This window comes from Excalfactoria chinensis, chromosome 11 (assembly GCF_039878825.1).
Source record: "Excalfactoria chinensis isolate bCotChi1 chromosome 11, bCotChi1.hap2, whole genome shotgun sequence".
In the NCBI taxonomy this organism is placed as follows: Eukaryota; Metazoa; Chordata; class Aves; order Galliformes; family Phasianidae; genus Excalfactoria; species Excalfactoria chinensis.
In genome coordinates, this window is record NC_092835.1 from 7,972,356 (window position 1) to 8,000,047 (window position 27,692).

At 39.7% G+C, this 27,692-nt stretch overlaps 1 protein-coding gene across 1 annotated transcript; it reads left to right on the plus strand.

The window, feature by feature from the left end:
- CDH5 (cadherin 5) lies at positions 1-27,520 on the plus strand. The gene is made up of 12 exons (XM_072346407.1): positions 1-190; positions 14,719-14,919; positions 17,203-17,491; positions 17,582-17,698; positions 18,629-18,793; positions 19,202-19,389; positions 20,404-20,657; positions 21,729-21,871; positions 22,652-22,776; positions 23,424-23,532; positions 23,804-24,049; positions 24,888-27,520. Exons 2-12 carry the CDS (start codon positions 14,731-14,733, stop codon positions 25,379-25,381), a joined length of 2,319 nt encoding a protein of 772 aa, XP_072202508.1. The 5' UTR covers positions 1-190; positions 14,719-14,730; the 3' UTR covers positions 25,382-27,520.
- Positions 27,521-27,692: the final 172 nt, after the last annotated feature.

A 27,692-nucleotide genomic window follows, 5' to 3' on the forward strand; every position in this document is an offset into this window, starting at 1 on the left:
AAAGGCGGATTCCAGCTGGAAAACCTTGGAGATTGGGTTGCTGAACACTCCCAGTATTGCTCAACGAAAAGTGAAGTGGATTTTTCTGTTTGTTCTTCTTTTTCTATGTACTGCTTAATGTTTTGGGACACCGCTGAATTTAGTTTGCCTCATTTGGGAACAAACTGAAGCTCTACCAACTCTGACACAGGTAAGGAATAAATAGTATTTGCCATCTTTCAGCTGTGGAGGTAATTGCAGTTATTTTTTATCTGCACCAAAAATGTCTTCTACTGCTTTAAATAATTTAAGATATACCGGTGGTTAGGCTATGAATTTTATACATATCTACAGCATCCTTTGGGCCTAATATTGATAGAACTTAAAAGTAAGGGAGGACAACAGCAGAGCTGTTCACAGTTTACACTGGAAGAGGAAAATCTCTAGATTTCCTGGGCTATGCCACAACATTCCAGGGTCATGTAACAGAAAAAAACACATTATGCTTTTTTTGTAGTTCTGTAATATTTAGATTTTGTTTCCAGTGTTCATTCACAATGGAAGAAGGACTGAAATGATATTGCAAACGGCAGCTGTAAGCCCTTTATGAAACAATTCCATTTGCAGCATGGACGTTACAGGCTTAGTAGTAAGCAGGTGTACGCTATGCTGTGGTCAGTGTGCTCCAGCAAAGGGAGGTCTGCCCTTGGCGTTTGAAAAGCTGCTATGGTTTTATATGACCAGCCCAAAGAAAACGGCAAGCCCCCACTTTTACCAGCCATCCCTCAGCCATGCTGAGGGTGCTTAGGGTTGGAGGGAGAGTTCAGGTCAACATTTCAGTGCCTTGGTCTTCTAAGTCCCAACCCTGGGCAATCAGATTTACAGCTCCTGTTCCAGAACACCAGCAATTCGTACTTGAGAAGTTTCTTGATCTCAGAGGTCCAAAACACACCTTTTCTTTTTGTTTGTTTCAACAAGGTATTTAACAAACAGTTCCTTGATGCAAAAAGTTGGTTGAAAAGACTTACGTTTTCCTAAAGACAGTGCAGCAAGCCCCTGAGCCAACAAGTGTGCTGTACAGCTTGCAAAGATGAAGCATTTATACATAAGAGATAAACTGATACTGCTTTTTCTATTCTGCAACAGTGGAACTGCCAGTGTGCACAGTACCTTCCTGTGCTGGTTGTCACACTGTAATAAAAATAAAGGAAGGAAAGAAATGCAGGGAAAAAAGATACGGGAGAAGATTAATTTCTGTTCTATTCTCATCTACTGAAAACACTGAAAGTTGGTTGCTACTGCAGTTAACGAAGGTGCAGCTAATCAATGTGCTCCTGCCCCCACTGATTATACATCAGCACATCAGCATTTGTAAAAGCATGCAGTAATACAAATGTTCATGCAGGAAAAAGAACTAGACAAAAGCAAGGTTGTTCCAATGATTTACAAAAACTTCTCATCTCCAGTTAATTTGCACCTTGTAACAACACTCAGTGTACCAGAAACATACAGCAGAAATGCTGACTTGTAATTTATCTGAGATGGATATCCTGAGAAGTGACTTTCTGTCCTTAAATAAAGAGTGACCATCAGGAGAAAAGGACACAGCTTTAATTTAGCGTATGAATGCCTCAGAATAGCACAGTGCACTGCAGAGCTGCATGTGAAGTTACAACAATGCATAAATGAAATGAAAAGCAAAAGATAAACTGGTTTGTTCATAAACTCAGTCATTTTTGAGAGCGTTACTGCCACACCACACTAAGTACTACCCAACACTCTACTCTTTAACATAAGACCATAAAACTGTTATTTAGACATTATAAAGCAAATGCTAACATTGAAAGCATGCTGTGGGACAGCTGTGTGTCATTCCAAACCTGCAGCTTGCACATTGCTGGGCTCAGGGCTATCGAGAGAACCCAGGTAGAGAAGGCTCCACTGAAAGAGTTAACAGGTTTTCTGCCAAAAGAAAACAGGTTTGTTTCACATCCTGCCTCTGTTGGATGAAACAGCTGAAAACAGGATATAGGTAAAAATCCCTGGTTTAAAGGCTCCCCTGGTTTATAGCTGGTACAAAACAAAGGATTGCATTATGCATCCACAAGTCAATACGTGAATTAATATTTCAAATGAAAAGTAGACAATCTTTTCAAAAAAATCTTCTTTTGGTCAGGTCACATTTGTACAGAAGTACAGGCTCACACTAGGCTAGCCAATACTTCATCATTTCTAAAGAAGCGGAGGTTCACAGAGCAGAGGTAACCAGTTGTTGTGTGTTCATCACTCTGGTTTTGACTCAGGTTCTACCATTTTAAGCCAGAGATTCATATGTTTGTGCCAAGAAGAAAATGGGATTCCTCTGCCTGTGAGAAATGTGTTGAAAATGCTGAAAATGAAAATATTTCTCTGCATTTTTTTAAAAAACAAATGTCTTTCTTCTTGCTGCCTTTGGGGCTTTACTAATCAAAAATCCCACCCAGTGCAGCCCTTCTACTTTAGAGCAGAGCGAAGAGTGACTATCTGTGTAAACTGGTGACTCACTAGGACAGAGATGGCCAACTCACAGCCATAAGGAGAAAGTTGTGGGCAGGAAGATGGGCACTCAGGCAGATTTCTCTAGATAAGGACAGCTGAGCCGTTCCATACAAGATAAGGAGCTACATGTGAAAGAGTTGTCTGTGAAAGGGTGGAGGGTTCATCCTGAGAAATGGCTGATTTTTCAGAAGGAAGACAGGCGTAGTCACTGGTACACACTGCAGGTTTTTCTTGTTCCAAAATACAGAAAGGCCAGTGCTCCTGGTTTTGTAACACGCTGTTTTAAAAAGCCCACTATCAGCCTTCACGAATCAGCAGCACTCCATCCAGCTCTGCCCCCACTGCTGTGCTCCCTGCACCCTCCTCTGCTCCCATACCAACTGTTTGGCACCACCTCCTGACTCCTCCTGACACCCACAGAGCGCAAACAGGTTATCTACAGCACACACAGACCCCTGTCCTTATTGTGCAGGACAGTATAAAGGGAAATCCCACTTCCATGGTATGCGTGGAAGATACAGCCAAATTCCTTCTGTCTTTGTCCACATTTCTGAGTAATGCTCTGGCAGGAGCAGTCTTTCCCCTTCCTTTTATGATGGTATCTGTTCTGAATTTGTGTTCTGGAAATCCTCTCTAGGAGTGCAAAGTGTACCTTAAAGCATGCTGCTTCAGGAGACTAAGGGCCTAATGCTGCTGTCGTGCAAATGACAGGAAATCCTGCCATTGATGGGAAATATTCCTGTGCCGAGTTCTGCTTCAAAGCCAGAGTCTCCACAGGCACAATTCTAGGGTAGCTTCCTCTTTCCTTTTGTAGGACCTCATGTTCTGCACCTGAATGTTGAGATTTGCAGTATCTTACTGGATTTAATCGTCACCGTCTTTCAGATAAGTAAGAAATGTCTGAATGAGAACTAGTTCGGTCTTGCTAGGGCTACACCAACCAATCCATACAACTAATAAGGTATTGGATTTTTTTTTTCACCACCTTATTTATGAATCTACATCAAAATAGTACATGGTGCCTGTTTATTCAGTTCTGTTAGTCCTTTCATTAAAACAAACAAATATTGCTGTGCTATGCATATTGTAATATCATCTAAATTACCAATGCACCCCAACTAAGAAACATATCCAAGTGGAAATTGAGAATCAAGGAAGAAAGCAGAGAGTAAGTTCCTTTTAAAAGTACAACAGTGGGAGCAAACAGACTTGCTCTGCACACCAGATTTCCAGTGCCAGCAGCAGCACTGGTAAGTTCAGGATTAGTACAGCTGCGTCGTCCAGTAACTGCACTTGGAGATGACTCAAGATTCTAATGGGAAGAAAGCAGTACACTTGTCTGTGGAATACACTGCACCATTTTCCTTGTGTGAAATAGAAAGCATTATGACCTGCCTTGTATGGACTGATCTTCAGCTTCATTAAATGAACACTCCAATAAAACAGCTGCTAACTCGGGAGAGTAAAAATTTCCACCTCAGCATAGGGAATACCTCCACTGCACCTCAGATTCAGGAAGCAGAGCCACGAAGAGCAGTTCTGCTGGGAATGGGAGCTTCCCAAGCAGCCAGGCTGCCCTGCACCAACATTCCGGGTGTTCCCATGCCAAGCCCCAGCAGGACTGCAGTGTCTGGCTCCTTGCAGGGGCATCAGCCTGATGAAAGCCCTCAGCTCTCACTTCTGTCACTTCCACAGAGACTTACACAATGTATATACAACAGCACTGCCAGCACTTAGCACTGTAGCTTGGTTCAAGTAGCAAAACTGCAGTAAGTCACTGCCATTTCCAGATGGAAACAAAACCTAACAGAGAGCAGTCTAGCTCTAAAAGAAGTTATAAAACATAGGACAGCTTTCCTTAACTTTTTAAACTTCCCTGCATCTGAGAAATGAATTTCCTAGCTTGGCTTTTTTAGCACTGTAAGCTGGAAATTTGTTTCCCTAGTTTTATTTGGATTTGAAGCTGAGATTTCCCTGACTCTGAGAGCTAAACTGTAAGTAAAAACATCGAAAGGCTCATTGTAAATTCATAAGAGCAGCAATAATATCATTTGTATCATGTCACAACACATGGGGATTTTAACAATGGAAATGTTCCAGGAAAAGACTTTAACTATAGGGGTTGGCAGAAAAGGTCTTGAAGTTAATTAAGCCTGGTCTGGAACTCTAGTTGAATAAGGGCAGGAAATAGAGAAGAATGAACTGACATTTGAATTAGACATTTAAAAAGGGGGAAAAACACTGAATACTAATAACCAAACAAAACAGATCCAGACACACCCTGTTGTTTTAGCCTTTTGCCCAGCCAGAAAATAAGAGATTTATGTGTGTGTGCTTTCTTTATCTGCCACAAAATTAATTTTCAGAAGAAATATCAATGCATCAGGTTACTGAGTAGAATAATCCAGTCCAAGGAATTGGCACACATATACAACTAAGATGTTTTCTCCGCTTCAGATTACTGCTAGCACGATAAATATCAGCTACAGTGACCTGCCCATGATGCTCGGGTTAGAGACAGACACTTCTGCTCCTGAGCTTTAGTTGAGAAAGATGAAAAGAAAATTCCATCTTCTGCAAACACAGTTATGTTGTACTTTGAATATATATATATATTTGTTGCTGTTGTTGTTGCATGCAGTGCCTCAAATGATGGGGACTTTTCCTTAATCAAACCAACTCAGTCAGAGCTCTGTGCCAAGAAGCCTCTCTGATATGAAGGCTTTATGTGGAAACAAAAGGAAAGTAGAAAAGCTCTATAATATATTATTCTCAGAGTCATCTTATTTTGTTCTAGCTTGGACAAACTCCTAAACATTCAGTGACAGCTTCCGCTAATCTCTGTGTACAGCTGAGCTGTCCAGGGGCAGAATCAAAGCAGATTGATTCTGAAATGTGCACACAGTTTATTGTAGAAAACAAAGCCTCTGGTTGGAGATGCTTGAGGAATCTTTTTAGCAATCACTAACACCTCATCAGAACCATTCCATCTCTGAAAGGGGATGAGCCTAGTAAATACTGGAGGATTCTCCTGCCCCCTTCTAACCCAAGCCCCACTCCCCAAAATCAGACAATGCAGTCTAAGGGAACAGCTGCCAGCACCCACATCTCCACCTCTCCTACCAGAGAAGGGTACACAATCATTAACTGGCTGAAAGAAAGGAGAAACATCCACAGACACTTCAGGTCGTGCCAACAAGACTGATGGAGACTCAGTCCTTCTGCAGCATGAGTGAGACTCATCTCAGAGACAAGTACACCAAACAGCATGATTATGACTGAAACTACGTACTTTTTGGATGTGTGTATGAGAACAGGTTATTCGCCTGTCTATAATGCTGGTACTTCATCACCATTTTCAGCATTTGCCCTTATCAGTAATTACCTGGATGGGAAATGCTTTCCTCTTTCTGTTTTGGACAAATAATTCATAGGGGAAAAAATGCTTGTCTTCCAAACTGCACACAGGGTTTATTCCACTCATGTTATTAGCTATTGTTATTTCAGAACAGAAGGACTATATTTAAAGCAAAGTAAAACCCTCTAAATAGCTCAGATTTCAACAGCATTTGGCAACTGTCATCAAAAGACATGCATCCAAGAACAAATATTCTGTCACTTAATTGTTAGTTTCACTCCAGCAACATCTGGGGAGCAAAGAAATAATATTACTCATGGATCCTATGAGCTTGCTAGTTTAAGGAAATTGTACCCTCTAAATCAACAAAGCACAGAGTTCCGTGTGATGGTGGCATGATTACATGAGGTGGTAATATTCTGTTCCAGAAATGCAAACTCCACTTAGAAGCTTGAAAGTGCTCACTAAATCCAGAATACTTCTTCGCCTTAAGTGTCATTTGACCCTCATAGCTGTACACAGATACAGGAGAGTTGCTTAAGGCCTTAAACGCAATGTTGTCCATGCTGTCAACATATAAGAGAAAGCCTATATCTTCCATTTACAATACTATATTTATTTGTTATACAAGCATCATAAATTGGTTTAATAATCTCCTTATGAATCACGAACAAGCATCAAAAGATCGCTGCACTTACTCCACTTACTGTATATTTAAAGCACTCTAAATCAATTTGGGGTCACTTTAGTGAAAGCATCTGTACTAAAGCATTATATGACTACAGCACCAAGCCCATCATGAGAACTCTTCAGCAGCACCAAACAGAAGCATTTCAGTGATTCAAGTACCATCTCAGTTTCAGATTTTCAGTTCTCAAGTCTCTCTACAGCCTCCATGATGACAAATAACATTATTGTGAAAAATGAGTAGAGACACTGATTCTGCACCTGGTATGATACATGATCTGCATGCTGACAGTGTGAAATGAGGAAGATTCTTAAAACTCACCTAATAATTCAGTGTGGTGTAACAGACCTTTATGAGTATTTGTCTCCTGAGAGAGGTGAAGGCCAACATTTTCACTAAGGCTGCTGGATTACTGTCTAGACATACCTGGATGCATTTATAAAAGGAAAACAGTCATCCATTAAAGCAACAACTACACTGCACTAGCAATCTGGATAGAATAGCAGAAACCAGTCAGTGTCCATTTTGCTCATTTTAATGCTATCAAAGTATCGTTTTGCGTCCATCATAAATGTCATCCTCACCACAGCAAACAACCTTTGCATGAATAATGCACCACTGTCATGTCAACAACAGGAACGACTCAAAAACTATTTATTTACTCCAAAAATAATGCTTCCTCAAAGTCCATGAAGAGACCAGCCCACAAATTAAAACATGTATTTAATTTACTTCTCAATTATCAGAGTTGCAAGTAAGAAACTCGGATAAAAACCATATTACCGCAGATAACAGGAAAATGTGTTACTTCAGGATCAGAACAGGAATCATAGCATGTGCACAAGCATCACAGAAGTAGTCCTTCTTGGTTTGAGAACTATTTACAACTTCTGACATACCATGTTAAAAAAAAAAAAAAAAACTAAAAAAAAAACTACCCCTGGCCAATATGAAACTTGCAAAATTTCATACATACTGAACAGGTATGCAGAAATGCAGTCACATGTTTTATTACATCATGTACAGCATTCATTTCCATAAGCAGAAACGTTTCAGATCCCTGGAGGTATCTAAAATGACACATTACTCACAAAGAACGCAGTACAACCAGGCACAAAGCATCAGCCTAGGGGACAGACTGTTGTGCAAGGTCTGTTGTGATAAGACACAGGGAGATCGTTTTATGGGAGATTTCGATCAGATACAAGAAAAGCATTTTTTATGCTAGGAGCAGTAAAACACTGGCACTGGTTGCCCAGGGAGGTGGTGGAAGTCCTGTCCCTGAAGATACTCAAGGCCGGACTGGACCGGGCTGTGAGCACCCGATGGAGTTGGACTAGATGACCTTTAAGGGTCCCTTCCATCTCAAATGATTCTATCATTCTATGATCTCTTCCAAACTATTCCAGAAAATGGTACTGTTTGAGGTTTTCTAGAACCTCCAAATCAGAGCTGATTCACAGTATGTGTGGAATGTAGATAGATCTAAGCCAAACAAGTGTCTATCTGTGAATAGGAAATCAAGTCCAAACCTACACTAGCAACACACAGTCAATAGTTCTACAACTAATCCATTCTTTGTCAGGTGGGAGTAATACAAGAACACAGACAGCACTCTCCAAACCACAAACATGTTTTTGTATGTTTTTCAAAAGCACGCTAGAAACTGAGAGAAATGAACACAAGTTAAATGCCCTCCTGCTTTTGTGGGCCTTGGTGCCTGAGCATCCCATAGGCTTGACTCTGAGCTCTCAAAAAAATCTCTATCTGGGAAGGATTTCTGTGATTGTGATTCTGTCTTGCTAACAGGCCGTAGATGTTACAATTCTATTGATAGTTACCAGGATCCCTGTAACAGGTAGTTCTGTAAGGAACACTATTTGAGTTAAAGTAGTACCTCCAACAAAATCGTTTCTTTTTGTCCTGGAGGTTATGCCTGTATATAAGGGGTCAGATTCAAAGCAGTGCAAGCAATTTTTGAAGCTCCCATCCTACAGCTTTGGGACTTCAAGTAAAAAGAGAAAAAAAAGAAAAAAAAAAAAAAAAAAAAAAAATCAACCTTCTCTGGACTTCAGAAACAGCATGAATTATGGCCCAAGTATCTCAAGGAGATAACTTATGGTAAAGATTCCCTTAAGATTTGCTGTTCTTAGTTGATACTGAAGACAAAAAGCACTTAACCTCAGTGTCTGCTATCACTTGCTTGTCCACAGTGGCATAATTCCTCTCTCGTTACAGTCAAGAGCCACTTTTAAAACCAAATGAGATGTGACCCTACTCAGCAGCAGGTCGCTGCCCCTTCAGTACAGCTGCTGGGCAGTGACTGGCAGACAGAGACAGACATAAACTCTTCCAAAAGACTCTTCTGTGCCCAGAAAAGCCCAGTCAAGACAGAGTAGCATGAAACAGTGTTTCCTGCCTGCTATAATGGGTGACTGCATCCATAACACTGCGCTGTTGTTCGCAGATCACAAGCAGAGCCTCCTGCAGGCTATTCTTCTCCCACTCATACTGATGGCCTTGGTTTTGTTAATCTACCTAGCTAACATTATCAGGCACATCACTGATGTAAAAGACACTCCAGTGAAGCCAGGAGAATTTACACATGCAAGATCAGCTGTGCAGCTGACACATCTTGCTTCTCTTTCAGATTTGTGGTGAGGTGACTACTAGCAAACAAAATGCAAATCTGTACACTCAACAGAGGGGATCACTGTGACCTCTTATAACTTTCTTCTGCACAGATTTCTCTAAACTTTACAGGAAATGCCCTCTTTGATCATATTTTCAGTTCACAGCCTTCCTCAGTACTTCCCACAGCTCTTAAACCCCCAAGTCAGCAGGTCACTTGCTGAAATGCAAGCAAAGCAGTCAGGAAGCTCTGGGAGGGCATTAGCGTAGGTTTCATTACTGCTTTTCACCATCCTTAGTGCATGACTATTCATTCATTGGTGTTGAGGTAATTTTGTTCCTTAAAAAATATATATGTATTTTTTTAAAGGCCAATATCAGTGCTTGCCTCCTCCATTTTTACCTAATTTTGTGTCAGAAACAACTAAAAGACCAGAAACCCTGTCTTGCCATCTTGTCATCTAATCAAAAGGAATGAATCTTCAACATACACACCATATTCGTGGTTATTATTGTTTAAAGGGACTATAAATAACAACAAATAAACATTTTTTTCATTTATGAAAGAAGTGTCTGTCCTGGCCAAGGACTCCAACTGTATTGAAGCTGTATGTATTGCAGCTGTATTTCCTACCACCTAAGAGAGAATTGTTTGGTATGCTGAAGAGACAGGAGAAAAATCGTTATTTTCCCCAGACTCACCAGAAACGCAGAGCTGAAATCAGAAAGAACATACAGGATGAAAAATATAGTTTTTTTTTCTTCAGAAAAAACATGAGGAGACAAACTGGGGGCCAAAATCAGACACAGAACAACCTCCTCAGCTCCACTGCAGAGCTCCAATGCTAAGAATACAGAGAATACAGAATACAGTGCTCACACAACACAGAGTGACGTGGGGGTTTTTTTGCAGTTGCACATTTGGTTAAAATACTGCTGAAGCGGCTGTTCATTCAAAGCTACTATCACAAGTATAAAATGCCATTTAATAATCAGCTTTCAGGCAGGCATTTGCACTCCAGATTGTTTAGTCATCAAAGTGGCTATTTACTTGAAGGTACTATCATGCATATAAAAAGTCATTTTATAATCAGTTTTCAGGTAGGCATTTGTGCTCCTGGCTGTTTAGTCATCAGTGGAAGCCACTTCTCAGGTGTATAAAGCCGACATAAGGACAATCAACACCATAATACTAGGCAGCCAGGCACCAGGCACATTTACATCAGCTCAATAAGCTGGAAACCAAAAAGCAGCACAATGTTCTCAGGAAAGACCCACTTTAGAATGAATTATTGTACATTGTGGAGAGTATGTGACAAGACAGCTTTAATCAGAAACAAGAGAAGCGCAGAGGAATAATTTACACAAAGGGTAACAAGAAATGCTCGCTCCAAGTTAAATGTTGCACAATCTCCCAATGTGTCACTGAAGGTCGAAGATGTGGTTCCCATTCCCACTGAACTCACTATGTGTCCTTAACTATTCTCACACTGTAAACTCACTGGAGCAAAGGAGGACTGCGTTTTTGCAATTTAGAAGCCACTCAGAGCATGCAGTGCAGGTAACAATTCTATCTGTGTGATTACTTTGCTGCCTTGTCTCTCCGGGTTTGTCAGAGCAGGTTAGAGCAATGTTGTCTAATTAGGAGATCAAAAAAATTGGGAGAAAAAAATCCAGGTCTGCTGTTAGTGCTGACCTCAGTCCATGACAGGAGATGGCAAAGAAATTTAAGTCCTCTGTGCTTCAAAGGTACCTTTTGAAAGGGATACAGCTTTTCATCTAGCAGCAGTACTTTTCACAGAGATCTGAGAAGGCTTTATCTATTCATGTTAGCACAGCCATTTGCAGTCCCTGAAATGTAGCAGTAAGTACAGCTAGGGCTACTTTCTTCTAATCATGTTTTGCCTGCTTACCAACCATGCTCCTTCTGCAAAGCACGCATAGCATGCATTAATCTACAGGCACTGCAAAGAAGATTATTTATCTTCCTCACATTTGGTAGTTACTTTTCTATTTCTCACTGCCTACTGTATTGGGACCTTCACCTTTGGTCTTATACATTGTATAAATGAGTAAGTAACAGTAAAACTGGACTCTGTAAGGCAGTTGTTTTGTTAGCTGACAGTGAGTCAACCTGCACTCATTAAATCTAATGTAGCTTCATTAAGAATAGCAAGTGTCCAGATCTTGAATCAAAGTAAAATGTTTGCACCTGAACAACATCTAAGTTTGAAGAGCTGGCAAATTCAGCAGAATTTTCACACAGAGCTACCTGGGGACGGGACAGGGAAAGGCTTATGACCATACCTGTGATAATACAGACTCCCCTCCAGGAGCCAGGCCCAATAGAACATCACCTAAAATCCCCACAGGATGAACAGGAGATGGGGGGGCAGGGCTGCACCCCCGACCAGGACAACTGCAGCTGAGCCAAATGCTCTCCTTCGATCTCTGTGTTAATCACAACTGACTGAATGCAGAACTACAGGCATTCAGTGTTCCCCACATTTACACTGCTGCAGGTGGGACAGCTGGGATTTGACTGACAGCCAGAACCAGCAACATTGCCAGTAGTGCAGAACAGAATATAACCTGTCTTGTATTATTCACTTATCAGTCATTTTGTTGGTTTTTTTTTTTTCACCCTGATGAAACTCTCCATTTCTTAGGGGATTTTTCATTTTCATTTACATTGTTCAGATTCCAACTACGATACTGTAAACAAAAATAATCATTAAGTTTCCAGCTCAACAATCAATAATCATTTAGCTTCCAGCTTTTTGTAACAATCAGGTATGCAAATTATCTGAACAATATAAACAAAAACATGTAAAGAGGTATTACAGGGGATCAAGAAGGGCCTATTTCTTCCCTGGTGTATATTAGTGACTTCCAAGCAAATTCCTCTGATATTCCACATCATTACTTCTGTCTTGCCTGGAATTCACCTCAAGTGCCACAAAACAAAAGCTGTCTAAGATTAGTACAAGACCGTAATCTGATTAACACATCAGTTTAGCTACAGATGTCTGCATATTTATTGAAGTCTTCATGTAGAAATGTGGTTTAAGTTCTACTTAACATACAAGCACAGAACAAGATTTGTAACTAATTAACCTAACCTCATATAAGCATGAAGAGGTAATTTCAGAGCAAGAATTAAGCAAGTAAGAGGGAAATACCAGGGAAAAAAAAAATAACAAATCTTCATTAGAATATTCCATCAAATGTATTTTCATTGAAAGAACACTATTTATCATCAGACTTGTTTGATTACTAATAACCCGCAAAATACAAACTTTAATCAGTACAGTATTGCCTGCATCTTCTCTTGATTTTTTCTTTAATAATTACTGCCAATCTGCAAGAAAAAACTACACTGTATGTATCAGGTGTCTTATAAATCAGTCTGAACACCAACATTTCTCAGTTAAATGTCTACAGTACCCTGCAGACCAAGTTATTTGCTGAAATAACTCAATACATAAAATGAATAATGCTGGTGGAAAAAATATCATCAGCTGTAAGAAAATTTAAGAGCATAACAAGAAGTATTTGAATAAGCCATTCCCTGCTAACTTGAAGGAACACTTACAGTCCTTGCTTAAATTAAAAAAAAAAAAGTTTGAATTATTGGCAAGGGTCGGAGTGCAGCAGGACCCTGCTTCCAAAGTGTCTGTATGTGCTGCCAATAAAGGGCAGTCTGAAATACTGTGATGAACAAAGCCACAGATCCGAGAGGATCTATAAAGTATGCTTTAATCAAGACTTGACATTTGAGCTAAAAATGCTTTCTGCAGGTCTGTAAATGTATTAGTTGCAGTGAAACGAATGGCAGCTCAAGTAGGCAGTGCTGTCCTCAGCTTCACCTGCTAACCTCATCACAGCAAAAATCCATGAGATCCCACAGGACCACAGCAATGAGAGGAAATGGCAGCTGAAACACTACCATCTGTTTTTCCTGAAGTACAGACTGTACCAGCTCACTTCAGCCAAATGGTTTTCCTTTGGTTACCATGTTTTGTAACTTTATGAACAAAAGACGGAGCACAGCAGCATCAAATTCAGTGCCTGACAGTTCCAGCTGTAAAATATTTGGGATATACTGATAAAATAAAGCAAAACAACTATATCTTACTCGTTTTTTTCTACAAATAAGATAAAATAAAGCCAAAGTAAATGCACAGAAGAGAAAGAAATAGCTGATTCACAAACTTTTATATAAATCCCTAAAACTGAACAAACCACAGCTCAGCTATTAAAAAGCAGTTTCGAAGGCAGCTATTTAGTCATCTCTTACACATCACAACATTCTGCAGGTCATGCACAACTGTAAAGAGAGCAAAATTTCACAGTAAATAAATCCTTTTACTGATAATGATGCTGCACCACAGGGTAACACTGATTACCTAATTAGCAAAGTGTGATTTTGAAAATGCCAACAAATCATGCCAAAGATATTAATTTAATCTCATATCTAACAACATGCGTGATTTCAACTTCTCTATCACAATTAACTTTTACTCTTGATGTATGTGCTGACAGCTCCTAAAAGCTAATGGAAAGCCATTTCTGTGTAATTTAGTGTCTGATTATTGGAGCGCTTAAGTTCCCTGACAGTGCTTTACTTTGCAAAGGAAAAATTTAGTGGAAAAATGAATCAGTTTTTCTACATGAAATGAACTCAATCTGATAACCAGGCCTAAAGTTTGCTAATATAAACTCATGATGTAAAAAAAAGGGCTTCGCCTGAAAGTAATTTTATGAATTACTCTTCAGTATGTGCTAAGAGCTAAGAATAAGAGATAAATGAATAAATTTGTGCCTTTTTTAAGAGACAAGGAACTGATGCAATAAACAAGCTCTCTGAGCAAGATAATTTGCTACATTGTACTTGGAATTGATTGAAAATTCCATATTAATCATTTTTTCCATCAACAACAACAACAAAAAAAAGAAGTTTTATTTCAAATCAATAGTTTCTATATGAAGATATTGACTACAGCATATTTTGTGTCAGGTCATGTCAAAACATTGCATTTCTGTTTGTCAGACTCTAACGTTTCATTTCAAGTTGAGTTAACATGAACTTTGATCTGGCTCAGCCTTGGTGTTGCTTCCCAGGTCAGCTCCCTCCCATGAGCTATGAGCCAGTAGCCAAACTACACTTTCTGAAACGCACAAAGGGTCATCTTTGCTACTGAATGTTCTCTTCAGATGAACTGTGGTAGCTCAAGAGGATGCTGAGTTTTATGGTAGCTTTAAAAACTTGCTTTTTTTACTTATTCAATTTTTTAGTGCTTTTTACGGTTGCCGAATCATCTGTTTGGAACTGTTTTGTGTTGTGAAAGGTTTTGTGCCTGATATTTCAATTTTTGATTCTAAGGCAGATTGAAAGACATACAGAAAGCAATCAAACCATCCTCTAGCAGGAAATTCAATTTGCACTTCCATGCATGCTTTCTCTGATTAATCTGATTCTGTTGTTATTTACACGGTTCTCATGCTTTCTATTACTCCCTAGGCTCAGAAGAAGATGAAGAAGCTTATTCTGCTTTTCTCACTGTTCCTGGCTCCGGCATTCTCTTATAAAGAAAATCAGAAAACAAAACAAAACTTTTCTTCAAACAATACCAGTCATAAACGACTTAAGAGAGACTGGATATGGAACCGAATGCATATCAGGGAAGAGATTGATTCACCATTACCACATCACGTTGGCAAGGTAAACAGCAGCCTCTTAGCAGAGAATGACTGGAAATGCAGAGAGCAAACGAGTATCCAGAGAAGTTATTACTTCTTTGCAGCTTAGCTGAATTAAAGGGGAAAAATGGCAAATAGAAATGGGACTGATGTAGTAACGTTACAATCCTAAAATGAGTGCAGAGTGAATCAAGAGCAGCATCAAAGGAATTATAATTCTTTTGAAGAATACAGATAAATTTTAGAGAATGGCAAGCATGGAGCATCTGCAGTGGAGAAACAACTGCACTGTATGGAGGCGCAGAGTAAAGAAGAAGGTCTGGCAGCTGATGTATATCAATGTTTTTCTGGCAGCTCTTTCTAAAACCTGGGAGATCAGCTAATAAAAACATATGTATTAAAGAACACATAGCTTACGTCCCTCAGCACGAGCACAAAAGTAAAGTGCAGTTTAGCAGTACTGTTACACAATCAAAAAATTTGTTTCACAAAGTGAAGGAAAACAGTTTTTGAAAGCAATAACAAGCATTGACCTGACCGCAATCTCATCTTCTTCAGGGCAGTGCTCATAAAATCCTGTGATTAACTGCACATCACCCAGATAAAGTTCTCCCAGTCTAGTCTTTCAAATTGAACTACTTTGACACTTCTCGGATAAATGCAGTTCTACATTTTCCTTCCATGTGCAACAATCAGCATCTGTCAAGGCTGTTATGGTAAAGTGAAACAGACCTTTCTGGATCAGTGCTGCTCATTGGCAGAAAGCACGAGAGAGAGAAAGGAGGCCACCGGGTACTCAGCTACCACAGGATATCTCTGTTTCATTTCAGACCAATTCAGCAGCAGATTGAGGAGAGCGTTTTTATTCCTGGTGCTGTCCTAAATAAGAGTAATTCACTTTGTACTGTGCTCTGTGGTCTTTCAAAAGCGGAATGCGTCTGATTACTTTTGCACTGTCTGTGTACAGTGCATTGCATTTGCAGGATTGAACACTTGATAAATCCTTTTAAAAGGCCACAGCATCAGCATGGCCAAACCGAGTGACAGCTGCAGGAACATGCTGATACATCTGGATTTTGTCTTTGATGACCTTGGAGGCTTCAATTTGCATGTTCATCCTTAGATTTAGCAAAGGCAACCTTGGAAGCTGTACCTTTCATACCAAATAAGTAGATAGAAATTGAGAAAGAAAACAAAGGCTGTACTGTCTTTGAGACAAGGGTGAGATTCTTTCTCCTGTTACATCCCTGGAGTCACAAGCTGTTGTTCAGCAGCACCAGCAGTTAGAAGCATGATTAAATGTGTGGAATGAGAAAGGAGAATTTTAATAGCACATTTCAAAACAGAAAAAATAAATGAAAGAATGTTCAACAGTAAATGACAACTACAGGATAAATCAAATCCTGAATACCAAACAGCTGCAATTTATGATAATGTCCGTAACAAAAGACTAGAAAATCCTGGTCAAACCCAACCATTATTGATAAATAGCTTGCTGAAACAAGAATGCTGATATAGTGCACAGAAAATTATGTTCTAAACTTTCTAGCAGTGTTCTTAGAGGAGCATAAATAGGAAAGAATCATCAGATTACGTCCAGATTAAAAGAAATAATAATGTACAAAACCACTTGGGACTGGGTTAAATTACACATAAAAACAGATTTGTTTTAACTTTTACCCCACCCTTTTTTCATACAATGCAATCTTAAATTTGAAACTCTGTGGAGTGAAAACTTAATTTCACTGCCATAACCATAAAGACCGACTATGAAGAAATGACACTTGACTAAACACAAGAAAGCTGTCAGCTATGGCAGGAATTCTGCTAAATGGCAAACAATGAAGAAAAATGCTAAATAATGTTTGTCAGTAGCTGTGAATAAGGATTTGTTTCTGTCATTCCGTGAAATCCAAGCAAAATTCCACTTAGAATTCTGCTACATTCCAAAGATTATTTGCCAACGAGAGTAGCTCCATGTAGTGGTACCTACATTTCTGACACAATGAGGCTGACAATTTTTATCTGTAACTGCATGAACTATTTATATCTTTAGGAAATGTGAGGCATAACCTTAAAATAAAACATTTCTGATATATAAGCAAACAGGTTTCAGTCTGGATGCATGTTTCACCCTACTCTGCACTGCTGGTTTGTCCAGTAATATGCCAGCTGTCATCAAAATTCCCAATGGTTTCAAACTGAGTCTGAATAAGAGGTCATGTTTATGTGTATCTTCTAGTAGAAACTGTTTTATATTCTGAAGCCACAGCTCACTTTTATCTCTTTGAAATATACTTTCTAGCTCACGTCGAGTGCAGGGAACAAGAATGCTATGTATATTATTGAAGGTGAATCTGCCAACACCATCTTTAAAGTACAAGGGTATGACGGCGACATATATGCTTTTGAGAGGTTGGACAGAGAAAAGAAAGCAGAGTATGAGCTGACAGCACACATTATTGACAGAAGAAACAACCGATCACTGGAACCACCATCTAAATTTATTATCAAGGTTTATGATATTAATGACAATGCTCCCATTTTTGTACAAAAGGTATTCAATGGATCTGTCCCAGAAATGTCACGATTAGGTAAGGTTCTTCCATTACTTGTTTTCAATTCTTTCCTTGGCTAAAAAGCAAAATTTATACTAAATGTGCTGTTCAATAATCCTTTTCTAGGAACCTCAGTTACCAAAGTGACAGCTGAAGATGCTGATGACCCAACAGTTGCAGGTCATGCCACAGTTACCTACCAAATCATTAAAGGAAATGAATATTTCACAGTTGATGATTCTGGTAGGTCAGATATGCAAGTGTCAAATGTTGACCTTATGCTTTCAAGAAAATACTATTTTAAGCCATCTTCTTTCAGGACAAGGGAGATAATTACACCAAGAATTTAGTTTCAGCTGTAATTTGGAAAGATTTTTCATTCACACTAACACAGTGTCACTGACTACATCTGAAAATGAACCAATAAAGGCATGATTGTAGGTACCACGAGGTAAATGACATGATCAGGTCAGGTGATTCCTACTGATTAAAAGACCAACTAGGAGCCAATATGTCTACGTTTTCAGTTCAGCATGCATATCAGTCCTTTGACCAAACTGAATAAGAGGAATAAATTAAGAAACAGCACTCCTAAAGAATAGCTGACAAATACGCTTTAAAAGCAAAGGGCAGATGGTAACTACAACACAAGAAAATGCCCTACAGCTTTGCAGACTTGGCACAGGAGGGATGGGTTACCCACTTCTCAAGTTAGCAGAAACCTGGAGCAAGTCAGTACATACAAACAATGCATCTTATTAGGCTGATTTTGAAAGTTTGTTTCTGGTTTCTAATCAGTAACTCAAACCTTTGCTCTCCTAAACTTCTTTTGTTTAAAGTTTGTCCAGATAGAAAAATAAACTCATTATCTCTCGTAAGCTGGTTCTCTGGAACAACTAAAGCAGATAAGGAGGTGATCAGACATGCACTCCAGGTGCTGTAGTGACCAAGCTTAGACATTATCAGCTGGTTTCTGAGCAGCAAAGATAAGTTTAAAGAAATCTACTGTACAAAATCTCCCAAATATTTCATCATTTCTAATAGTTTTAGAAAAATATAACTGTAAAACTGCTACTTAAAGGCAAATGTGTGGCATAAGGTAAAAACTTGCTCTCAAAATTAAGACGTGAAAATGTTACAAAATCTAATCATATTCAATATTATTTTTTAAAGGTGTGATTTCCACAGCCAGAGCTGATTTGGACAGAGAGACTCAATCAACATATGAAATTATTGTTAAAGCAAAAGATGCTCTAGGGCTAACCGGGGAGTCAAGCACAGCTACAGTCATTATCAGGTTAACAGATATCAATGACAACTTCCCAGTATTCAAGCACCGTAAGTATACTGTCAGGGAAGCATCATTTGGAAACCAAGAGCTGACATGAATAAAAGAAATATACATTAGGCATCACGATTCAATTTTCCTTAAAAGTGAACAAAAGATTCTTACATATTCAGACGGCTTTCTGCTTTTCAGCACTGGCTTCATTTCCTGGTAGGCGCGTATCTAAAGCAGAAAGTAAAAATCAGTATTAACTTTGGTAACTTTATAATGAAACCTGACAATTTTGAGAAGTAATTAAAAAAAAAAAACATGTAAGCACTGTCTGTAGAAACTAATAACACTGAATTCTCAACCATCCTCTGTGTGCCCATCTATGAACTAAGAAAAAACTTCAAGTTCTGACTTGTTCCATGTGCACCATCATTATGACCTCTTTGTTGATTTTTTTTTTTAAACAGCATCATTTCACTTTAAAGTTCCTGAGAACGTTTCAGTAGGAGGAGAAGTTGGCCGAGTTGAAGTTGAAGATATCGATGAACCACAACACAGACATACAAAATACATTTTTGTCAGAGGAGATTACAGGGACACCTTCGAAATTGTAGCAAATCCATTCACCAATGAAGGAATCATTAGACCAAAGAAGGTACTTTTCCCAGAAACAAAGAAAGATGTGATTTTGTTTTTCCATGTTTAACAAATGTTTGATTCAGTGTGGGGCCAGCATTGGGAAAAAATGGAAATGCATGAAAGCCACGGCACAAAAGGCATTCAACCTGAACACCTCATTCTGTAAGCCCTGAGAGAAGAGCAGGTGATTTACCAGCCTGTTTCACCTGCCAAAACTGGGATCTGCAATTGCTGCAGAGTGCAATGGGGATTACGACAGATGTGCAGGCTACATGCTTTAGGCTCCCCCCAAATTCTGGATATTTGGATGCTCCTAACAGTCTGTGAATGCAAGAGTTGAGTTGACTAAATCAAAGAATCAAATCTTTCTCTTCTGCAGTCAAAGGGAAACCAGAGCAGGAATGTGAACACGTACACTTGACCCCTCCTCTAGAAGTGCTCTTTGCCATCTAGCGTTGCTCCCTCCTGAGCCACATCCTGCTTCCCTGTCTCACCTCTGAGTGTTGAAAGCTTCCCAACTACTTCCTGGTAACTCTTGCTTAAGAGGACCCAGGCTCTCCCAAGCCTCTATTACGGTTTGCAGTTTGTTTTTTAATTCTCAAACCTGCTTAATTTGCACCAAGGAACATTCCTGCACTAAGCAGAGCACTTCCAAGCCTAAATTTCATTGATTTCATTGATTTATGGTGAAAAAAAAAGATGGAGGACTATAAATTACTGTAATACTCAGATTGCCTTCACCAGGCAGTGGGCAAAGCTTGCCCCACTGTCTTGCAACACACCGTCAGGCACGCATGTACATCAGAGTTTTAAATATACAGTCAGGTGAGATACAGTTTCAACTGATAAATAAGCACTGTCATTTCCATGTGCAATGTCTATTCAAACAAAAACACAGCCACCATGATTAACTACAGCGAATTTCAGAGTGTGTTTATAATCCCAACAACAGCACAGACATTTACTTTGCAGAGTTAGCTAATTTTCCCTAGCCATCACCAAAGAACATCTATGTTTGTCTTTCTTCTAGCCCCTGGACTTTGAGAAAGTAGCAGAGTACAGGTTTGACATCGAAGCAACTGATCAGAACGTTAACACTGCCTACTACAAACCTGGTGGCTCCAAGAGCATTTCAACAATTACCATTGAAGTTACAGATGTAGATGAGCCTCCTGTCTTTGCCAAACAGCAGTATGAATTTAAAGTACGGGAGAATGATCCTGAAATAAAAACACTCGGCTCCGTTCAGGCATACGACCCCGACGCAGCTAAACGGGAAATCAGGTAACGCAACACCAGCTTTAGAGGTTCTATTTTTAAGTAGAGAATTTGCTAATGATTCCAAGAATTTGATGGAGAATTGAGACACTGACCTTATTTTTCAGACATGTGCAAGCAAAAGAAAAAATCCAATCTGACTTTTCAGCCACTGCAGCTATGGATATATATAACAACCAACAAACACAAACATGTTACTTATACACATAAACTCACGAATAAAACATTTGTACATTTAAATACATAATCTTGGATATCTTCCCATGGTTACAATAATCTACTGTTTAAATTTTTATTGTAACAACTTTCGTGAGTATGTGCTTCGTAAGGAAAAGAAAATAGACTTCTTAAAACAGCAAAAGCCCATAATCCAGGAACCTTGCAGAGGGATATGTTATACTCTCACAGCTTGCATAAATTTAGGGAAATGTTCTGAATCACAAGATTGGAAAGGACCTACAAGCACACCTAGTCCAACCATCCTTCCATTAGTACTGCTACCACAAGCTACTAAACCATATCTCATAGCTCCTCATCCAGACACCTGTCGAACACTGCCAGGAACAGTAACTCCACTACCTCCCTGGGCAGCCATTCCAGTGCCTGACCACTCTGAGAGAAAATGTTTTTCCTTATGTCTGATCTAAACCTCTTCTGGTACAACTTGCAGCCATTTCCTTGGGTCCTGTTTGTTGCCTGGGAGAAGAGGCCAAGCCTGTCCTCATCACAACCTCCCTTCAGGAAGTTGTAGAGTGCAATGAGGTCTCCCCCGAGCCTCCTCTTCTCCAGACCACACAATCTCAGCTCACTCAGCTGCTCTTGATAAGACTTGTGCTCCAGACCCTTCACCAGTTTCATCGCCCTTCTCTGGACACATTCCAGGGCCTCAATGTCTTTCTTGAAATGAGGGGCCCAAAACTGAACACAGTACTCAAGATGCAGCCTCACCAATATCCCTGGTCTTGACATCAATGTAATTTTTTATAAAACTACTCTCTGGCCTTTTCCTACAAAGAACTGAAGTGAAACACAATATTTTAACTCCTGTATTGATGCACTTCTTTTTAAATAACACAGATTTGTTCGACGAAGAGCTAGTCCTAATGGAGACTATGTTAGAGTATCTGCTTCTGGAATTATTCACCTTCCTAAGCCCCTCGATAGAGAATTCAGCTCTTCATACAACATCACTGTGGCAGCCCAGGAAATCCTGGAGGATGGTAAGTGCTACCATTTCCTTACTTGAAAGAAATCAGTGGGTGACTTTACAGCCGGACTGTGCCTTATCAGGAAGGAAAGCCACAACCTGACAGCTTCTTTCCACTAAGCTACAAATGAAATGGATGCTTGCAGGGTTTGCACAGCAATCTTCCAAATCAAATGAGTACCTACAAATAGATCAAACACTTCTAAGACTTGGCCCCTTGCTATCACAGAAATACTTTCAGCTTGTCGAAAGGAATGACAGAGGCATGAGGAGAGGAAGAAGCTTGGGGAACAGGCAGAAAACTATGTTTGCAGCAGAGGTATCCCAGCCAGTTTCCCCATTCACACAGAGCTACAGAACATGCCCACCAAGCTCCCCAGATATTTATACATGGCTCCACTGGGTTTAGGAGGAGGAGTGAGCTGGAGCAGTTCCCAGTTGGACTGGCAGGGGCCGGACTCTTCTGCTAAGTGAAGGATATTGAATAGTACTGGGCACTCTGTGCCTGTGGCCTTAGAGCCAGGGAACAAGGGATACCACAATCACAGAGAATGAAGAATCTGAGAGCCATAATGAACTGTCATTTTCTTCTTCAAAGCTCTTCACTGTTTACCCCAGTATGAGAGTTTTGAGAATAATATCTGCGTCTGTCAAAGGAAAAGCTGAAATGAGTGATGGAGTTAGGAGTTCCTCATATTTGGCATGTAACAGTCACAGAGGTGGGCGCAATCCATGGGAAGGGCTGTACAGCATCTAGACTCCAGCCAGTGTGTTGCCACTGCTGTCATTTCAGGCCGTCTTTCTGACAGAGAATCACACGCACAAGTTCACGTCATAGTCATCGATGAAAACGATAATGCTCCAGAGCTTGTTTATCCTGAGGAACCCAGAGTGTGCGAAAATGCTGCGCCAGGGAAGGTGAGGCAGGAGGAATGTTCTTCCTTAAGCACATATGGGCTGGCTGCACAGTTCCCCTGTGGGCTTTTAAGTATGTACATTATATATGCTTTTAAGCATGTACAGTATGTACTCTGGGCATTACCAATTAGATTGCAAAGTAAAGCAACCTTGCATAGCAAATGTTAGTAATTCCACTGTATCACATGGATGTTGACAGAGAGAACAAAACCGTTCCCAAACACTACAAGAAACACTAAGAGAAACATTGCTAATTGTGTCATTACTATTGTATTTATTGATGAGAGTATCTGTGTGCACTGCTAGCAGTAATACTTGTGGGCTTAGATGTTTCATCTCAGATGCAAGAAAATACTTGCATAGCATATATATATAATGTTAGATTAATTAAGAGATTTTTTCACAATTGAAATCTGATGAAATAATCTATTAGAACATGCAAGGTACTATTTCGCCTTTAATTTAATTTTCAAATTACCTTTGGGACATAATCATACATGTCTTTATACTTTATACATCTAATGTATCTCAGGTTGAGGTTTTCAGTTATACAGTATACACAGCTCAGCACTAACTTACACACTCCAAGAGTTTTTATCACTCAATGTATACTGGAATTTATGACCTCTCCCATCTTACCTTTATAGGTAATCATCAGGATTTCAGCTACTGACAAGGATGAAATATCACCTAGAGGTTTCTTCAGATACTCCCTAACCACAGAAGATAGCAACTTCTCCTTGATTGAGAACTATGGTAGCGTATCCCTGAAATGCATTTTCTCAGCCACAGTGAGACAGCAGCTCAGGGGGGAGGAAGGCTGTAGCAATGCCCTACAATTGGGCCACCAGAGCTAAGCAGACATTTTGAAAGGCTTAACCTACTGAGAAAGATGTTGCCACCCAAGCTTCACTGGGTTCCCCAAGGGCTTGCTCTGTCAAAGGCAAAGGTGTATCAAATTACTTATAATCTACAAGGAAAAACAGGTAGAGATTATCACTTAATTAACTATTGCTACTTCTTCCAGATAACACAGCTAATATCACTGTCAAGTATGGACAGTTTAATCGCGAACTTGCCAAAATCCACTACCTGCCTGTCATCATCTCAGACAACGGCGATCCTGAGCTCAGCAGCACAAACACACTTGTTATCAGTGTCTGCAAGTGTAATGAAAAAGGCGACTTCACTTTTTGCGAGGAAAGAGCTAAACAAGTTGGAGTTAGTGTACAAGCACTGGTGGCAATTTTCATCTGTATCTTCACAATCCTTGGTAAGTTATCAGACTTTGGTAACGTTCTTCAAGATGTGGGAATTTATTTTTGGATTTTTTTTTTCTTAATTGAGGTCCAAAAAAGCTTTGTGGCTACAAAATGGTCATGAAGGCAGAAAAGCTCTAACTATTTGATACATTCCACTTGCTCTATTTGGCCTGTTAGCGCAGTTCCAACTACAAGCATGCTCATTCTATTGGAAAGGCTGGCTCATTGGAAAGGTCACCGCATGTACGCATAATACACTTGATTTAGTGTTAGTAGGCTCACATGCAGCTATAAAAAGGAAAATTGTACTGAGGCAATAACAACAGTATTCCTGTTTCCAAAGGCTAAACTACTCTGGAAACTTTTTAAGCAGTACTGTGAACATGTACACATGAATTCATAAATAAGAAGGACAGCATCTATTTGCTTATTTGTAATCTATCATAGACTGGGCAACATTCTTGTATTGCCTGAGAAGAGGCGTCCTTTGCAGCTACCAAATGCAAGCAGCATTTGATGCCTGGCACTAGATATGTACGTACCACCTCGAGGCAACCATCGATAGAACCCTTCAGTGCACATGCAACACTATGCATTTGCACCTGTGATGCCAGCCCAAAAGTCAGTTGTGAAATCCTTGCAGACAGAGAACTGCTTTGAGAACATACAAATCCTACAAACTAGCAGTATTTAAAGCTTTTTTGTCTTTTTTTTTTTTTAAATAAATATCTAAAAAAACTTTGGACAAAGCCCTGAAATGCATGTCTGTTATGCAACATGTCTAAAATGCAATTTGTTTTACTCTGTTACTTTTCTACTTCCAATTGCTCACATACATTTCCTTCGCAGTGATTGCACTGCTAATTCTTCTAAGGAAGAGACACAAGAAGGATCTGAGTGGTCTCAGGAGGAACGTGGCAGAGATCCACGAGCAGCTTGTCACTTATGATGAAGAAGGTGGCGGTGAAATGGACACCACCAGCTATGATGTGTCTGTGCTCAACTCTGTGCGCAAGAATGGTATAAAGCCAGAAGTGGTGCCCTCCGCATATGCACAGGTCCAAAAACCTCCTGGAAATACAACTTCTGGCGCTGGAGAAATGGAAATGATGATTGAGGTTAAGAAGGATGAAGCTGACAATGACAGGGATCTGTTGCCATATGACACGCTTCACATTTACGGCTACGAAGGGGCCGAGTCCATTGCAGAATCTCTCAGTTCTTTGGAATCAGGCTCCTCAGACTCAGATATTGATTATGACTTCCTAAATGACTGGGGACCCAGGTTTAAAATGTTAGCTGAGCTGTATGGATCAGAACCAAGTGAAGATTTTGTGTATTAAGTTCACATTAGCCACAAATTTTCTCCCTTCCTCTACAGATAGTTATCAAGAGCCTGCCAATGGCCACTGAAGAATTCACAGCTCTTCACCCAGGCAGTACTAGGATTTCAATCAGACACAAGAAAACCTGATAGCAGTAGGGATAAAACAAAGCATACAAATAAAGTACTGGCTTCCCCAGCACTGCTCTTTTTGCCAGCGTTCTGTTCTTCCCCCAAAAATGCTGCCTGAGGACCCAGAACCTCCTAGGACATGACTCCTCTCCCTGCCTCAACAGATCCTTCTCCTCATAAAGTGGTGTTGTCTCTGGTTTCTCCTTCATTCCTCTCGTCCTGTGCTGCTTTCATCAGTACGCACTCAGGATGACCCGCTGAAACACACAGGTTTGGTGACAGTGGGAAAGAATGTTTTTATAACCTCCTGCATCTCCAGACTGCCTGGCCTGACAGTAACATCTTTATTGATACACCACGCTTATGCTTACCCAGCAGAGAAAAGAAGGAACATATGGTTTATCACTTAACATTAGAAACAATTCCATCACTTTCAAAAAGAGGCAAGATCTTTCCTTCTTTCCAATCTATTAATTATTCTAGCTTTATAGTCTTTGACTACATACATGAGTTACTGCAGATAAAATTAGACAGGATTTTTAGAGGCATAGTCTGGTTTCATCTCTCATTTTTAACAGCCTGATGATGATTTCAGGCACCTTTCTGGAGTGCTAGAATTTCCTCTAGCTACCAGCAAAATTGTTTTTTCTTTCTGTAAATAGGACCTCAGTGTTACTCAATGGAACGTATCCTGCAGGGCAGGAAATGTGGACATCAGGGGAATGTCAAGACTCCAGTACTGTAAATCTTTCTGGATAGCAGCATAGGTCTCTCTGGATCTCTAAAAAGGTTGAGTAAGTTTTTTATTCAACATTATTAAAGGAAATGTACTATTTCAGGGACAAAGGACGGGCCTCATTACTGTGAAACTGTTTCGATTTTTTTCTAAGCAGGTACTGTAAAACGGGTATTTTCCACCTAGGAAAATATTGTAGAGTTGCAAACCAGGATACTACACACCTACACATTTGTCTGCATAAGAGAGCCACAAATGTAAGCAAGGTTTTGGAGCGGCAACTGTTCTGTCCATGGTAAGCATGTGTTCAGCTTCATGCCTGATGAAGAGCTGCACAACGAACAGAAAGGAATTTCCCATGCCAGACGTTACCCAGCCAAAGGCTTGTTAGAAGTGGGTCTCTTAGGACAACAGCCTGTCTCTGGTTTCTGTCAACGCAGATTCCTGTTTTCAGCAGGAACAGAGCCCTACCACACCAACACTCAGTTTTGCAGAATCTGTGCTACAGCTGTATGTATTAGTTTAGATGATTTGATTATTTAAATTTGGGAGCTAACCACGTAACACTAAATCTTTCTATTTTTCCTTCCTAAAACAATGTAGTGGAACCTTGTTATTTTCCTTCTCATTTGTTTGTGTCCTCTCCATTCCCCACAGTACTTTTGTGGCAGGAGACAGCAATGCACAATAATGCAGTCCCCTATCAGTCCACACAACTATAGAAAGATGTATACAAAAACCCCTGCTAGACACAAACATATACTATCATCAATGATTCAAATCACTAACATTTTCAAATATGAACAGAGAAAGCTAAGTAACACCCAGCCCATCGATCACATCACCTTTGGATCAGATCCCCTACAGAAAAAAGTAAATTTGGGGATGACAGCCTTGGTTTTATTTGTAAATGTGCCATTTTCTACTGTTTTGCTTAATCCAGCCAACAGTATATGTTACTGAGGTTCCACATGTTAGTATATTATAAAGAATTCTAACTAATACTACTTACTATTTAGGGTTTTCATCAGTAATTAATGTATTGGCAATCACCAGGTAAAGTTAGTTATGAAACTATTTAGTGTAGTAAATAAAGTACTTTGGTAAGCATCACCCAGATAGTATTATCTGTAATTGCTGTTTTCAAGCTTGTTTTATAAAGCTATTTTAAGGAATGCTGTATCAATTTCCATCGTATAAAGACATTTGCACTGGATATTTTCTTTTAATATTTCTCTACTGTACTTTTTCTTTGTTCCTCTGACTACATAAAAGTCACTCTCAAGTTTGGATTTTTGTTGCATTTGTGAGTTTCATAAAGAAGACGGTGCTGTGTGCTACCATGACCATCCCTGCCACTTCCTTTCCCTGCCAGTGATCACCACCCAAATATATTTCCAAGATTATTGTAGCACTTTACAAAATCCCACAGATACGGCACTCATAAAAAGGAAAGCTTGGA

Excerpts from the sequence above, each read along its gene's own strand:
- CDH5 (XM_072346407.1), top strand. The coding sequence starts at position 14,731 with ATGAAGAAGCTTATTCTGCTTTTCTCACTGTTCCTGGCTCCGGCATTC. Across the intron at positions 17,492-17,581 it reads CCCAGAAATGTCACGATTAG|GAACCTCAGTTACCAAAGTG; the intron begins GTAAGGTTCTTC and ends ATCCTTTTCTAG. Across the intron at positions 18,794-19,201 it reads CTTCCCAGTATTCAAGCACC|CATCATTTCACTTTAAAGTT; the intron begins GTAAGTATACTG and ends TTTTTTAAACAG.